General features: G+C 37.1%; 1 protein-coding gene across 1 annotated transcript in view; it reads right to left on the reverse strand.

The window, feature by feature from the left end:
- The window catches only part of si:ch211-250c4.3 (uncharacterized protein LOC100535981 homolog), a 31,697-nt gene that overhangs the window by 7,638 nt on the left and 8,509 nt on the right, over positions 1-15,550 (reverse strand). Inside the window, exons 2-5 of the mRNA XM_067385160.1 lie at positions 13,662-14,458; positions 6,633-6,797; positions 1,746-1,914; positions 926-1,053 (exon numbers count right to left, since the gene is read on the reverse strand). Coding sequence (XP_067241261.1) covers positions 926-1,053; positions 1,746-1,914; positions 6,633-6,797; positions 13,662-14,458 — 1,259 coding nt within the window. The remainder of the gene's footprint in view (positions 1-925; positions 1,054-1,745; positions 1,915-6,632; positions 6,798-13,661; positions 14,459-15,550) is intronic.

Consider the following 15,550-nt stretch of genomic DNA (forward strand, 5'->3'; position numbering starts at 1 on the left):
TGTTACATCTAATGTTGTTAAATTAATGTTTATTGCATTTTTAAAATTTCATGTGTGTTACCATGATGGTGTTTAGTGTGTGTGTGTGAATGACACTGTGTGCACCTTCTATATGTTAGTGTTGTCCTTCTCAGCTTGTGGAAAATATGCTTGTGATGAACTTTGATTCATCATGTGACTCTTATCACCACTGTGTTTGGTGACTGTCAGTGTATTATAAAGGTACAAAACAGATATTAGTACTTCATTAGGTTGGTAAAATAACATTATATCAGTTAATGAAATACTTTATTTTACCGTAAATTTAACAGATTTTTTTTTTACGTTGCTACTGTATTTTTTACGGTAAAGTTCTGGCAACCACAGCTGCCGTTTTTTTACCGTAAATTTTACTGGGATTTTTTTTACAGTGTACATTTAATCTAAATCCATACATTTAAAACGTTTCTACCATATTTTTTTCATAAAGTTCAACCACAGCTGCTGCTGTTTTACCATTAATTTCACTTTTTTAATGAGAATAAATTAAAATGTAAATAATGACAATTTTAACTATCCTTTATATGTTATGTCTATTTTCCGTTTTTTTTTTTCTCCCCCATTTTATTTTCCGTTGTTTTTTTTTTGTTTTTTGTTTTTTTTGTGGTTGTTTTTTTTTAAGGGAAGGGGGTCGAGTATAATGTTTTGTCAGCTGAATAATTGTCATTAATGTGACTAACAGTTTCAACTGGCTCTACTTCTATCCCTAACAGCTTCATTTTCATTTTCTGTTGACTCAACTACCACAATCTAGAGTAATTTAATAAGTAAACCAATGCATGAGACAGAGAGGCTTGACCAAACATTCATTATAATCCCCTTCCCCTGAGTGCTGAAAGATGTGTTTGTCAAAGTGAGTCATTGTGTTAAAATTCAACTGACTCACCCTTCTGTGAGGAGCAGAGAGGACCTCAGCACTGTCACTTAAGTACTTGGCCTCTCCTTCTGTGTAGCTTCTTCGATTCAGACCCCTTTTCCAAACAGGAAGAGCAGGTTGGCAGCCCATCTCACCATCTGTATGGGAGAAAACATACTCATATTTAATTCTCTCTATGAGAGGAAATGACTTATGAACTATTATGAATTTGTGATCTATGACTTAACTCTGAAGGGTGTGGTGCATAAACACACTAAAACATACATTAGCTCTGTTTTCCCACCCACCAAAATCCCCAGTATTCCTGAGATAAGTTTCTTCTCTCTATATGGAATTCCAGAAATTCCACCTATAGCTAAAGCATTCATTTCCCATTTCTCCAGAGACTAATGTTTGGTCGCCCACCCACCTGATGGAACATGAGATGGAAGGAAAGCAACCAGGAAAAACATGATTTTAGTGCTACGCGAGGATAGATAGATAGATAGATAGATAGATAGATAGATAGATAGATAGATAGATAGATAGATAGATAGATAGATAGATAGATAGATAGATAGATAGATAGATAGATAGATAGATAGATAGATAGATAGATAGATAGATAGATAGATAGATAGATATCAGTCCATTAGTCAGTCTGTCAGACAGATAGACTATCTATCTGTCCTTCTGATAGCTGGTCTGTCTAATCTTATATAATATTAACTTCAAAACATTTTTGAACTTTCACCCGTAGTTTTTTCAAACCAACCTTCAGTATTTGTCATGTAAATGCAGATTAATCTTAGTTATGTACGTATGACTCCAGGTGTGTTTACACACTGACCTCTCATGCCTGCCCTGAGGGGGGTGCGCGTGACCTCTGGGATTGTGGTCAGGTCAGACAGCGTGCCGCTTGATGCCGTTAGGCTGTAGTGATCACTGCGAAAGTGTCTCTTGAGCTCTTGGAAGGCCAGGCTGGCTGCACCACAGCTGCAGTGCTGTATGAAAAAGTCCTGAAAAAGAGTTTGAATTGAGAACGTGTCTCATACAGGGCAATTTTATTTATTCACATTGTTAGTCATCTATTTTATGAATGCATAGGCCTTGTACACATAGATTTGTAAAGCTTTGTTTTGTATTGATGAAATGCTCCAAAACAAAATTAAAATGTGGTCATTTGGGATAGAAGAGCACTTAAAATAGTTCACTTTATGAAATCTAAATTCAAATTGTTGATGTTCACGCCCATGGGTCAAGGATGATAGCACATACTTGGCCCGTAGAATAGACATCTGGTTCAGATTTATACAAGTGTAAAATTACTGAAGCCCTCAAACACATCCATTCACTGATAAAATGTATTTGAATAGAATTTTACTTCACACTTTTTTCAGTATATTTTGGGTAGTCTTGCTACCACATAAATGTTACATAAAAACAGGGTTAATTTATAATCCTATGTTATCTGATCCAGCTGTGATATAGACCCAGAGTAAAACTGTTACTCTTTTCATGAAGATATCAGTCATTTAAATATCAAGTACTTCTAAAATATCTTATGAGAATGAAAAAAGACACAAGTGAAGATGGCTGTATCACACATTGTATGTATAAAATGAATGTTGATAGCTCAGATAAATTAGGTCTTGAAAGAATTTGATGAGAAAGGTTCATACTGAGAATCAAAAGTCTCCATTTGCTCTCTGTTTAAATTCATTGTTGTCTAGGTGGAACAATTCAAATATTAAAGACATCTCACTTGTGATTTCTCATTCCTATGGGGAACATTTCACTCTCAATAGTTGAATTGTGAGACAAAATCAAAATGACTCTGAATTGCTTTTCCTATGGGGAATGTCTTTATCTGGGTCATTATTTTAAGCATTTACCTCATGTATCCAACAGCTGAAATCTGCTGGTGTCATTTCCACCAATTATTCTTATTGTTGTGACACATTTTTTTTTTTCCAAACCAGATGTGTGGTGTATTAGATACGATTTATGTTTTGAATGTTGTCTATTAATATGCATAACAACCTATGCGTTTTAGCAGATTTAAGCCTCTGAAATTCACATGACCGTGTTTTGTGTCAGTGATAAGATGCTTCCCAAAACTCTGTTTATCCAAGATTATCCTATTGTTTCCATTACATCTATATTTGCATGGTAAACGCTTTCTGACTGATGAGGTGATGATGCCACGGTGGATCCGTTTGCTGAGGATTTCATGTTGTTTGTTGCCACTGAGAGCAAAGACATAACACTGATTCCTCTGAAAGTTTCAATGCATCATAAAGATTTTTGATGTTTTTGAGAAGAAAGAAGCATGAGCATTGAACATGGACTGAAGATGAAAGAATTCATCTTAAATGTCCCATAAACCAAAACACCAGATGCTTCAACCTGCTGTATCTGTTCATTGCATTGGTCACGGCTGATGACTGAACAGATCAACATGTAGGACTAACAAGAGTAAGAGGACACTACAATGGTGGTATCTGCATATTGTTTGAGTCCTGAATGCTTTTTATGAGTACAGATGAAAGCATGCTGTGAGGGTTTGGGGGTGGGTGGGTAAAACAGCCTGGGAGGAGACTGGCGAGACAGCTTGGTCTATTATAGTGGAGACTGAGGCACGTTTCAGGAGTTCCCCTGCCTTTTGATGTGTGTAACAGCATGTTGCTGCCTGTTGCTTAGACCCAGGGAGATCAAGCAGTGTGGTCCATAGACTATTCCTGTGTCAAAGGTTTTCTACATGGAATTTTAAGGAATAAAGTATTTGACAATTCTGATTCAACTGAACGTTTTTGGTTCCTTAATGATTTCTAAACCAAACCAATCAATCCAAATCCTTTACTTGAGAATGGCAAGAGGCAAGAATCGCTTAGGTTTTTCAAATACAGCAGTTCTCTGACTCTCTGCCACAAGGAAAAGTGTGTATGTCTTCTCTGACCCTGACATGATGCTAAGCACTTTTCCATATCAAAAAATGTTTTCATAAATATGAACATTGGCGTAGATTTTAGCGTATATACACTCAAATCTTCCTCGATCTCATGGGGAAGATTTGAGCGTTTATGGATATGTATGAAAATAAACCTAGTACCTCTCAGTGGGATGAGAGCAGATTGTACAAAAACATACACATGAGGTTGTATGGATTCATACGAAGTTGCAACAAATCAAAATAGTTATGCACTGTCATGAGACTGTGTTGGATCTTTTAGCCTTTTGATCAGTTAAATAAATGGAACCAGTTCTGAGAAAAACGTGATTCCCGAACCTAAAACTAAGGCAAAAATAATTAATACGCACACATGCATGGTTTCCGTAAAAAAGCACATTTTTAAAATGTCCTCCTTTCTTTTGCCTCTCTTTCTCTCCTGCTTTCTTTGATGACTTTGAAGTGCAGGCCCCCACTGAGCTCACTCACTGTGACCATGTAAAGTCTTTTCTGGCCCCAGGGCCCGACCTGACAGAGCCAGTTTAGAGTTGACTCTCTGAAAAAACGTGAAAAAAAAAGTGCTCTCATTCAACTCAGCACAGCGTCCAGAGGTCAGGAAGATGTCTACACAATATACTGTCGCAGCCTTTAGTCAGTAAGCAAAGGACTAGTGGACAGAGGAGACTGGGGCGAGGACTGGCAAAGCGGAACGTACATTAAAATGCAAATTTCTCTCAGGATGGAATTATAAAAATGTGTCACGATGAGTGACATTAAAACCTGCCACAGCATTGAAAGTATTATTTTTGAAAATATTTGAAAATACGTAATTCATTCGTTTAGCTAAATAAATGAATGTCATGAATAAATTTGGGACATTTTCATTTCTTTTTTAACTCTCCCTGCCATTAACAGAATTTTTCGTAATTTATGACACAACGCTTCCTTGCCATTGACATAATTTTCCAGCCATCAATGTTTTCACTGTTATAGGGGGCTCTATTACACATCTACTGAAAGAGTACCGAATATCTGGATCAAAACACAGGAAAAGAAGAAGCAGAAACAAGCGATAAAAGCATTGCTTATGCGCATGTAAGCTAACGCAATCATCAATCATTAAACAGCATATAAATCAAAACTGCCTAAAGTTACCAAATGAAATGTTGATGCAGGAAAAGGATTAGGACTTTAAAGCTTTGGGGTGTTGATGAAAGCATTGTTTTGATCATCGTACTTAAATTTTCTCTGCTTTTTGATCAAAATGTTGTTTTTTTGTTATTAAACTTACCCACATTCAAATGTTGATACATAAAGAATGCATGCAGCTAGAAATTTCCTTTCTTTTTATTCTTTCTTTTGATATATTACATGTTCAAAAATTCCAAAATACAAAAAACTAAAAAATAAAATATATCAAAAAACTAAATATTCTGGGGGCCATGAAAGTTTTATGAAATTGATCAAAAACGCTGGAGGTGGCTGGAAACTTTTTTTAAATAATGCTGGTGGGGAAGGAGTTAATATAGGCTTTATTTATTTTCTGGGGGTTGCGCCCAGCTTTCTAACTTGCATCCGCATTTAACAAAGACAAGCTGCCTTCCTGGTCTCAACATTTTTTTGGAGTTATGTTACTAATTCAGGAGAGGTACAAATCCAAAGGGAAAAACAAAGACCGACATGGTAGAATAACATCCATAACTTTACAAAAGCGTTGTAAAACGTGTTGATATTTTTCCTGGGGTTTTGGGCTGATAACATTCAAGCCAGATGCACTCTTGTTCTTGTTCAAGCACGTAGTGCTGAGTTCAGATTTTTATGGGTTCCACATTGTTAACTTAATTGAATCTGAACAGCTTTAGGATTTACCAGAATTCTTTCACATGTTGGCATTTTGCAGTAAATAACTGCTAAATGACATAAACTTTTCTGTTTACCATTTTTGAAGCATATTATGTTTAGCTAATTTATTTTTGTTAGGTTTATATCGATGCTCATCTGCTTTTCTATCACGCCTTTTATCAAACAAAAACATATTTCATGACCAAGAGAGCTTCTCTCAATGACCCACCAAACAAAGACACAGGAAAAGACTTTCGTCCTGAATAATGTCAACATGGGACACATAATAACAAATTAAATCCATGTGAGGGGACACCAGGTCCTTTGAAACGAATACTCCATCTGTGTACAGGTCGAAAAGGGCTGAACCCAGCAGCTCTGTTTATTAAATACTCTTTTATCCATCATGACTGAAAACCCCTAAACCCCACTCAAAACAGCTGGATTTACATCAACGCAGTATGAATCAATAATCCTTTGCCCCAGGCATCAATATGGGGCTTTGACCCACAACACATCATAAATTTAAGACGTCATCTTAGACCCAGACCTACAGCAGTGTCTTTAACCAGTTTCAAATTGATAATGGTGTGTTTGCAAAAATGTATCTACACATTTTTTGGTTTCACTTTATTTTGATGGTCCCTTTTTAAACATCTGTTGACTTTAAGTAATGTTGCACCTTCATGTCTACTTGTGTTAGTAGACTGGTAGGGTTAGGGTTAGAATAAGTTGACATGTACTTGCAAAGTTACTAATGTCTGTCGGGGGACCATCAAATAAAGTGTTAGCAGATATTAAGCAGACAGTCTATTAATACTCTAATGGGAGTTAGTTGACACGTAGGTGTAACTTTACATATAGTCAGCAGAATGTTCAAAGGGGGCCATCAAAATAAATTCTGGGCCAAGCTTATAGAGATGAATGCTGGCAGGCGGTTAATACCTCTTTAGTCTTGATCACTCTGCTTTCCTTCTGCAGGCCACAGATCTGTTTCTGTAGTCGGAGGTTGTGTTCCTGTAACTGTCCGATCTTCTCTATGAGTTGGCAGATGTGCTCTAGGTACCCCAGTCCAGAGCCCAGTGGGTTGGACTGATTGGACTGGTTCACCTGGTTGTCAAGACAGAGACAGAGAGAAAAATCATTAAGGTTAACTACTAATTTTATTTCAATTTTCATAAGACAATGTAAAAATGGGGGCTGTAAAAATATTCACGCTGGACACTAGGACTGCACCCTTAGGTAAGGACCCCCCACCCCTCTGGACAATAGGTAGGCTTTAAATAAGGGATTACCAGAGGTGTTTATGTACACTATAGGGGGTTAAGCAACTTTTGTTCAACAAGTCAACAAAAACAGTGTGAACTGCATCCTATTGTTTGAAAGTCAATGGCTCATTTGATGGGCTAATGAGCACAGACCAAAGCAAAGGTTCACACAGTAACTGATAAAGATCATTCCCGGAGAATGACAGCATGTGTTCAGGTGGACCAGAGGTTCTCAAAGTGATGATGTAAGCACCACGATCTCCACCCCATTATTTAACACTAAAAGTATTTTTACCATCTCAGTGGAATTGTTAATAGGATTTATTACAGCTCTGGAAAGACATTTAGACAAACAAGATGGTCTAAAATACAGTTTGCCAACTAGTCTGCTGCATTTCATTAAAAATTTTGACACATTCCTGGAGACCAGGAATTGTCACCAATACTGACACTGTTATATTATGAAAAGCACTGAGATGTTGAATTGTCCTTAAAAAAAGGAAGTTACCTGGTTGCCTTACAATTTAGAGTTCATTGAAATAAAAAAAAAATGAGTTAATACAATGAAGGTGATTGGTTTAATCAACAGAAACTCAAAATATTATATTATTTTAACCACATTAATTATTTAAGTTGATTTGACAAAAGAAAAAAATCTGTAATAAAAAATCATGAAAATAATTTTTTTACAGTGTGGGTTTATGAAAACAAATCTAAGAATTCTAATGTAGACTCGAGTGTTTGGACCCCACACAACTGAAAGCTTGAGAAAATAAATGCATCTAAATTTTGCCTTTGAAACTGAAGGTAAAGTTCCTATTGTTTATTTGTTGACTCATCCTTCCATCTTTGGTTGTAGCTGCAGATGCTCACGTTTTTTCAAAAAATTCAAAGGAAATATTGAACAAATATTTATACAATCATCAACATTCCAAAAAGTGTCCCAACAAAAGCAGGATGTGAGTTCAGGTCTTGGGCTTTTCCACCCCGAAAGCTTTTCCGTGCCACTTACGTCCAATCCAGTCCCAAAGCATTAATGGAAACACAGGGGCTAAACAATAGAGGACATGACGGAGATATGAAATACTAGGAGCTGACATCACTCGTTTCCTCAGACAGAGTGTGAGATCCTCGACAGGTCACGCTCCTGCTCCCTTGACCATGAACTTTTCTCATGCTTCTCTAATAACATCAAACTTCCATATAAGATGATTCTTTATTATTGATTTTTTTTCCCCCCCTAAAGTGATGACCGTTATATTACACTACAAGAAAGTAGTCTGGGAAGAAGACTCTTTGAGGCTCTTTCAGGCTTGGACTTGCTTAGATCATGTGAATTACCAACAGTCTTTCTCTACACATTTGTAGTATTGGTAGCCAGACAGGTGGTGCATAACCAGGTGCTTTCTCATAAAAACGGTGCTTGATGTGGGGTAGCCAAAGGACAGTAATTGTTCCAGGCCTTTATGGCTGCAGAAACATGACAGATCTTATCTGCTTCCCTTGCCCAGGATCCCCAGTGAACCAGGAGAAGGGAAGACACAAAGCTTTGGGAAAGCACCACTCCCTTTCTCCCCCTCCTTCTTTTCTCAATATGAATTTCTCACGTGCATTTCTGCACAGATGCTGAAACAAAACGGGAATGTTTTCCTATGCACACACACTCGCAATCAAAATAACATGGAGATGATTTTCTATAAAGCTGTTAACACTTAAGCATGACGTTGTGGTTATTGATGGTGTAGCTCTCTCTGCTGTGAGGATGTGGTTTTTTTAACCATACACTGAAGATCAAAACAAACTGAGGAAAACAATTGTACATATGCCTCTGGGTTGGATTGCAGAAACAATATTTTTCTAATTACATAAGCTCCGTATTACCAAATACGAGGGAAGATATTATAAACCCATTAAGGCGTGTCTGAGAAAATAATCCTTTATTATTTGAAATATTTCACTGGGTCTGTTTTAAAGCAATACTGAATGTGACACTACTGGAGAGGAATGAGGAACCAGATGCGGGGTGTATTCAGAGATATAGGAAAAGGTATATGGATTTTTAATGACAGCGAGTTCAACATATAGATATAGAAGCTGATTATATGAGATGAAATGATAATCAGATTAGATGCTAATTTAATATAATAATATCTGTTATAAAAATGGAAGTTGCTGCAACCGGGAAAGAAACTGTTGCTCTTTTTTTTTTTCCCTAAGTCATAAATGACTTGCGTTCAGATGCCTGGTGTTTGGGAACGTAATCGTGTGAGACGCTTCTGGGAGTGAATTAAAACATTTTGATGACAGACTTTGGCTCAGACATTTCAGAATGATCAAACCAACATTTGAGATATTTTGCAATGAAATTGGTCCGCTGGTTAGCCCAGTTATCTGTTGTCACATTCTCTTTTGAGGCAAAGTCACATTAAGTTTTTGTTGCACATCGAGGGAGTTATTCTGTAAATGCGTTTCCATCGTAGTTTATGCGCATGTCTTCTTATCGGATAAAAATTTTAGTTTCTTCTAAAGAATAATTTATGGCCCATTACAACCCAATACAGTGACCTCAGGTGATTCTGTTAAATTCTGGGGGAGATACATGGAGCTTGTATTCTTCTTGAGGTTAGCACTATATTTTCATTTATTGTACTGGTGGTTATGAGCCTTTAAACAAAGCTGAGAACTAATATTGTTGGCTGATATGATGTCTCACAAAACAAGCCTTGTGTATTTATCCAAAGACGTCCTGCTAGACCAAGAAGATGTGTTGATATCCTGTGTTTTTCTGTGTATCTGAAAACTATTGAAAATCCTTGAAGTGTCACGACCTGTTACATCACATTCCGGAGTGTCAGCCAAAAGTTTCAGGCTGGATGTGGTGCACACAGCGCAGGTCTCCATGCCTCATCTATCATTAGATTATAGCCTCACACTCGCATTATGGAAATGTTCACGTTATGACTGTGTTTATATGCTACAGCTGAGGAATTCAACTCCTCAGCTGTAGCTGTCCTGGGGGTGGCTGAAGGGCTCAATAAGGGCAACAGCAATTATGCTGTCTTCATTCCTCCCTGATACCATATTTCGCTCTGCTCAACTGAGACTCAAAAATGCTTTTAATGTCCCATAATACCACATACAGAGAGACTAACATATTCAAGCTAGCTGGCAACCAGCCAAACGCATGCATTTGATTAACATTTAATGTTTTATAATTCCCAATTCCATCTTTCAATATTGCAAATGAGCCTTTCTACAATCTGTCCCTTCTGACTGCACACATCATTTGAGCTCACAGGACTCCACAGATCTGGAAGTCGTACATCATCCCCCCTTGTTTATTCATTTCTTAAATATTTTGGCTAATTTGATTATGCTTTCATCTATCAGTAATAAATTATAAGGGGTTTTGAGTTATGGCTGTAGTACAAAGGGTTTATTAAAGGGTTAGTTCACCCAAAAATGAAAATTCTGTAGATTCACCCTCATGTCGTTCCACACCCATAAGACCTTCGTTCATCTTCAGAACACAAATTAAGATATTGTTGATAAAATTCAATGGCTCAGTGAGGCCTGTATTGCCAGCTAATTAACACTTTCAGATGTCCAAAAAGGTAAACGTATTTAAAACAGTTAATGTGGGTACAGTGGTTCAACCTTAATATTATAAAGCCAGTAGAATACTTTTTTTTCTGTGCGCCAACAAATAAGGACTTTTCAACAATATCTAGCGATGGCCGATTTCAAAACACTGCTTTGTGAACCATTTGTTTAGAATCAGTGGTTCGAATCGCGTATCAAACTGCCAAAGTCACGTGAACTATTGACATTTTAAAACTCTTATGACAGAACGAAGCCTTGTGCGCTGAAAACACGTGACTTTGGCGCTCCGAACCACTGATTTAAAAAACAAGAGCTTCATGACGCAGTGTTTCGAAATCGACCACCACTAGATATTGTTGAAAAGTATTCTCGTCACTTTATAGTATTAAGGTTGAACCACTGTACTCACATTAACTGTTCTAAATATGTTTTTAGTACCTTTTTGGACATTTGAAAGTGTTAATTATCTTGCTGGCAATAGAGGCCTCACTGAGTCATTGGATTTCATCAAAAATATCTTAATTTGTGTTCCTAAGATGAATGTATGTCTTATGGGTGTGGAACAACAGGGTGAGTAATAAGTGACAGAATTTTCATTTTTGGGTGAACTAACCCTTTAAGTGCAATCATGACATGTTTCGGCATCTGCTCAAAATGTGGGGTGTAAAAAAAATACATTGGAAAAACAATTGTGCTGTTGGCAGAAAAAAAAAAAAATCATCCCTTTCAGTTGTATTGAATGTACACTTGCAGTGTGTCTAAAATCGGAATGCCGAAACACTGAGACATTTTTCAAAACATCTGTTTCATACAGGTTTAGAATGACATGAGGGTGATTAAATGATGACAGGATTTATATTTTTGAGTAAAATTTCCTTTTAAAAGCCTAGTACTGTTTCTCAATTAAACACATTTTACCAGGTTTAAATCCACTCTTTCTGCAAATTTTCCTACTAAATAAGAAAATATGAAAAACAATCAGTCTATTGTGATTGGCATACACCTGCTGTACATTTAAATCTTCACTGTAGCTCTGTGTCCTTCCTACCCTCATAAGTTTGGAACAAATCAGATTAGAAACAAGAGGGAGAGAGAGGCCCTTTGAAGTCGCCATGTTTGAAGCGGATGGGAAAAAAGCTCATAGTCCCTTTTCAATATCCTCTTCCTCAAGCCACAGAGCTCCATTTAACAGGCAAGGGAATTAGCTTATTAGCTGTGGTGACAGGTGATGATGAGGGCCGAGTTTACCGCCCTGGCTACCTGTCATCGCAGCTCCCATAAAGTCGACCATTCGTCAAAAAAAAAAGTCCAGTCACCGGCCACCAAAAGACCTAGGAGCTATCAAAGAGGCATTATTTGGATAAATATGTGAGTAATTTGAGCTATTTGACACCTGTTTGATGCATCCAGGGAGGCTTGGACGAGCATGGTGGACTGAGGGAAACAGTCCAGATGAGAGGCATTGGCTGTTGCAGCTGTAATCACCGCAGCCATCTGGATGCTCTCTCAACACAGATGAACAGGTGCTGTGTGATGTGGCGGCCACGTTAAAGGAGAGAGATCTATAGCACGCCCCGCCGTACATCCTCTCAGTACTGTACTCCAACACACATCCCACTGAATGACCTTTTGTGGCTGCTATGGTGGTAATCAGCAATTACATCATTAGATACGCAACATGGTTGCCACAGTAAAAAGACTGACCTTCAAAGCATGAACTGCAGTTGTTAAGCCAAAAACTAAGAAATTAAACACATACAAGTAGTTCTCAGCTGGTTGGTTGTGACCCAAAAATCCGAGATCGATTCTTATAGGGTTGTGGAGAGCAGACCGCTGAGAAATAAACAACTGTTATTCCACTGCCATCACAGACTCGTTGCGTGACATGCCCTCATCGTTGAAAAAAAAAATACTAAAAGTAAAATGTGGCCCAGACTTTATCCCACGTAACAAGGATAAACATGGTTTGTGTGGTGAACTGTTAGCTGCTGAGAGTTTAAGAGACCTTTAGAAACCAAACACTCAAATTTTAAAAACAAGCTTTCTGCTTTGAGTGTCTCCAAAACAAAGCAGCATGATCTGAACAAAACTCAATATATTTTAAATTTTGTTCACTTTTTTGTGTCAGTATTGTCACCGATATAAAATTTGGGCCCTGAAGAAAAAAAAAAAGTCATTTATGTAGACTGACCAAATATATCAATAATATTAATATGAATATTAAGGGCTGTTTGGCAGCCAGATGAGATGTGCTAATTTTTGTATGCTATATTTTCATTTCAGAGGAAAAAAATCTTCATAAATCAGCAAAAATGTTGAAAGAAGATGTTTCTTTAGAAAGAAAAAACATTTTTTTTACGGAAGCACTGCTGACAGGAAGGCTTTTATCCTGTTTTCCATAGTGTACACGGTCAGTGATGAGCTGATGACGTCGAGTTGCGGAAAGGCCCCTCATTATGGCTAATGAGAAAGGATGTGTGCTTGTAAACTGTAACAGAAGCTATTCAGTTTACCATGTTCACTATGAACATTTCACTGGTGGTCTTCACTAAAACACCTTAATTTCACATTCTTGCATCTTACACTGTAGGAGCCCAGGACTTTTAAGTTCACATAATGTCAATGAAGTGCTTAAAATGTCTGGATTTAATTAGCATACTATTGATTATGTTGTGTTTAGCAGTGGTAAACGATCATTGTGAACTTGATTGACAGGAAGAGCATTTCACTCTGATCTTCACTGGGGTCTTAATTTCAAAGACATTATTTAGACTGCTGATCTCACTGCAAAAAAACATTTTCTTAATCAGCCTTGTTTTCCAGTAAAATAGGTAAACACCATTTCAGATATTTACTTCCATTACTATCTATAATTGTTTTTATAGTACACACCTTTATTTTTGATTTGCATCAAAATTACCTTATCCTTAGAAAAGCTAATAAAAAAACATAATTACTGTGTAATGCATAGCAGTGAGGAAAAAAGAGCATAATGTTCTTGTTTATATCACATTAAAATAACGTTGAACATTGTTGTTTATATAAAAGCAGAGTATATAAAAGTAAATAACAATAAAAGACATGTAAACTGTTATGACTATACCTCACTTAGCCTGCAGCACTCTTCCATGTACTCATCCAGGCTGTCGCTGGTTGTGCTTTTCCTCAAAGGCTGTTGTTGAAATTCAGGTACTGTTTTGTCATCGTAAGCTTCAATAGAACACTGGTTCCTTGACATCGTGTCCTCAGCCATTGCACTGTCTGCTATTTCCACCTGTGCTGCTACGATTTCAATTTCATCTTTACAGTTCTCCATGGTATTCCTCTGGGTTCTGTCCTCAGACCTCTCTGAATCTGCTATGAAGTCCATTAAATCATCATCAGCATTCTCATCCTCTCTTCTGTCTCCCAGAATTGTAAGAGTATCTTGTTTAGCACATTTACAAGACATTCGTTCAGTTTCCAAAAAGACTGAACTGTCTTCAAGAGGATTGTCAGCAGGTACAGGAGAGTTCATGTTGCTAGAGTCACATGAAGACTCTCTACTGTGGACCACAAAGCTTTGCTCTGAACCAGTTGGGGTGGATGGGGAAGTTGCTCCACTAGTCATCTCTACCCCAGAGTCCTCAGATTCAAATTTATACAATCTTGGAAGTTCAGAATCAGCAAAAATTGAAGATAGATAGTCTGTTTTTGATTCAGTCACAGGTGTCTCTGGAGCAGCGCTGTGGATGGAGATCACCTCATCAGCCTGGAGAGGCTGTATGTTATCCTGCTCAGACATTGAAATGGAGATGGTTGAAATGGAATCCTCAACGTTTAGTAGTTTCTCAGGGAAGTTGTTGAGGAGCTTCATTTTTGTCAGTACAACTTCATTCTCTAAAACAACATCCCCTTTACCTGCAAAACAAATAAAAAGATTTGAATAATTTTGTACTTTCACAAAATGAAAAATCATAAAATCCCATTCATTCATAAAATCCCATAATCATTTTTCCTATTGAAGTTATTTTGAAGTGTATATTTTCTGCGCAACTACCACCAGATTGAAATGCAAAAAAATGATGACTGTTTCAATGTCTATCATTGGTGGGCCAAACAGACAGCCCCACCCAAACTCACTCCATTGGCTGGACTGGATGCTCAAACAAACAGCAATATTACAATATTACCACAGAGCCACAATGTTTACACTTCTCAGGGAACCCAACCATCTTCTGGACCTATATTTGTCTCTAAACATTAAACTGGGATAGGGGAAAATATTTCAAATAGAAAAAAATCACAATCTGCAGCTTTTAAGCATTGGTATTATAAAAATGCTCACTTGTGTAGAGACAATAGTAAAGCTGAATATTCACTGTATACTTCAGCACTCATTATTCAAATCATTTAAAAGCATTTGTGTGCAGACATTCTTCCCTGTGCTGAAAGAAAAAAGCTTATCTCACTATAAAGCATTCTTTAGCGTCAGTGTTCTACAAAGCGTCATAGTTCTGTTCTGCTCTGAACTTTGATCTGTGCATTAGCTTCATGATATTATGAGGATCAGCTCTTTTTTTATAGCACTTGAAATCTGATACATTTCAGGTGCCATTCATATCATATCTTCATCTCACTGTTTCCATAATATGTCTGTGCTTGTAACTGAAAAAGTGGATGACTTTTAAATGCATATGTCAGTTGACTATTGGACACTAATGCCATTTTTGTATTTTATTTTTGCAGTTGTTTTCGCTTGTCATTTTTTTATCTTGATTGTCAGGAAGAGATGTGACGAGAAGCTCTCAGTGGAGTGAAAATAAATGGTTAATTAGATGATTCACAGGATATTCATTCTCAATATTTTTAAAAGGATGTGCTTCACCAATTTACATACTGTGAGGAAATTGAGACATTAAGCAATTTTTAAATACACTGAACAAAATTATAAACGCAACACTTGTTTTTGCCCCCGTTTTTCATGAGCTGAACTCAAAGATCTAAGACTTT

This window comes from Chanodichthys erythropterus, chromosome 5, assembly GCF_024489055.1.
Source record: "Chanodichthys erythropterus isolate Z2021 chromosome 5, ASM2448905v1, whole genome shotgun sequence".
In the NCBI taxonomy this organism is placed as follows: Eukaryota; Metazoa; Chordata; class Actinopteri; order Cypriniformes; family Xenocyprididae; genus Chanodichthys; species Chanodichthys erythropterus.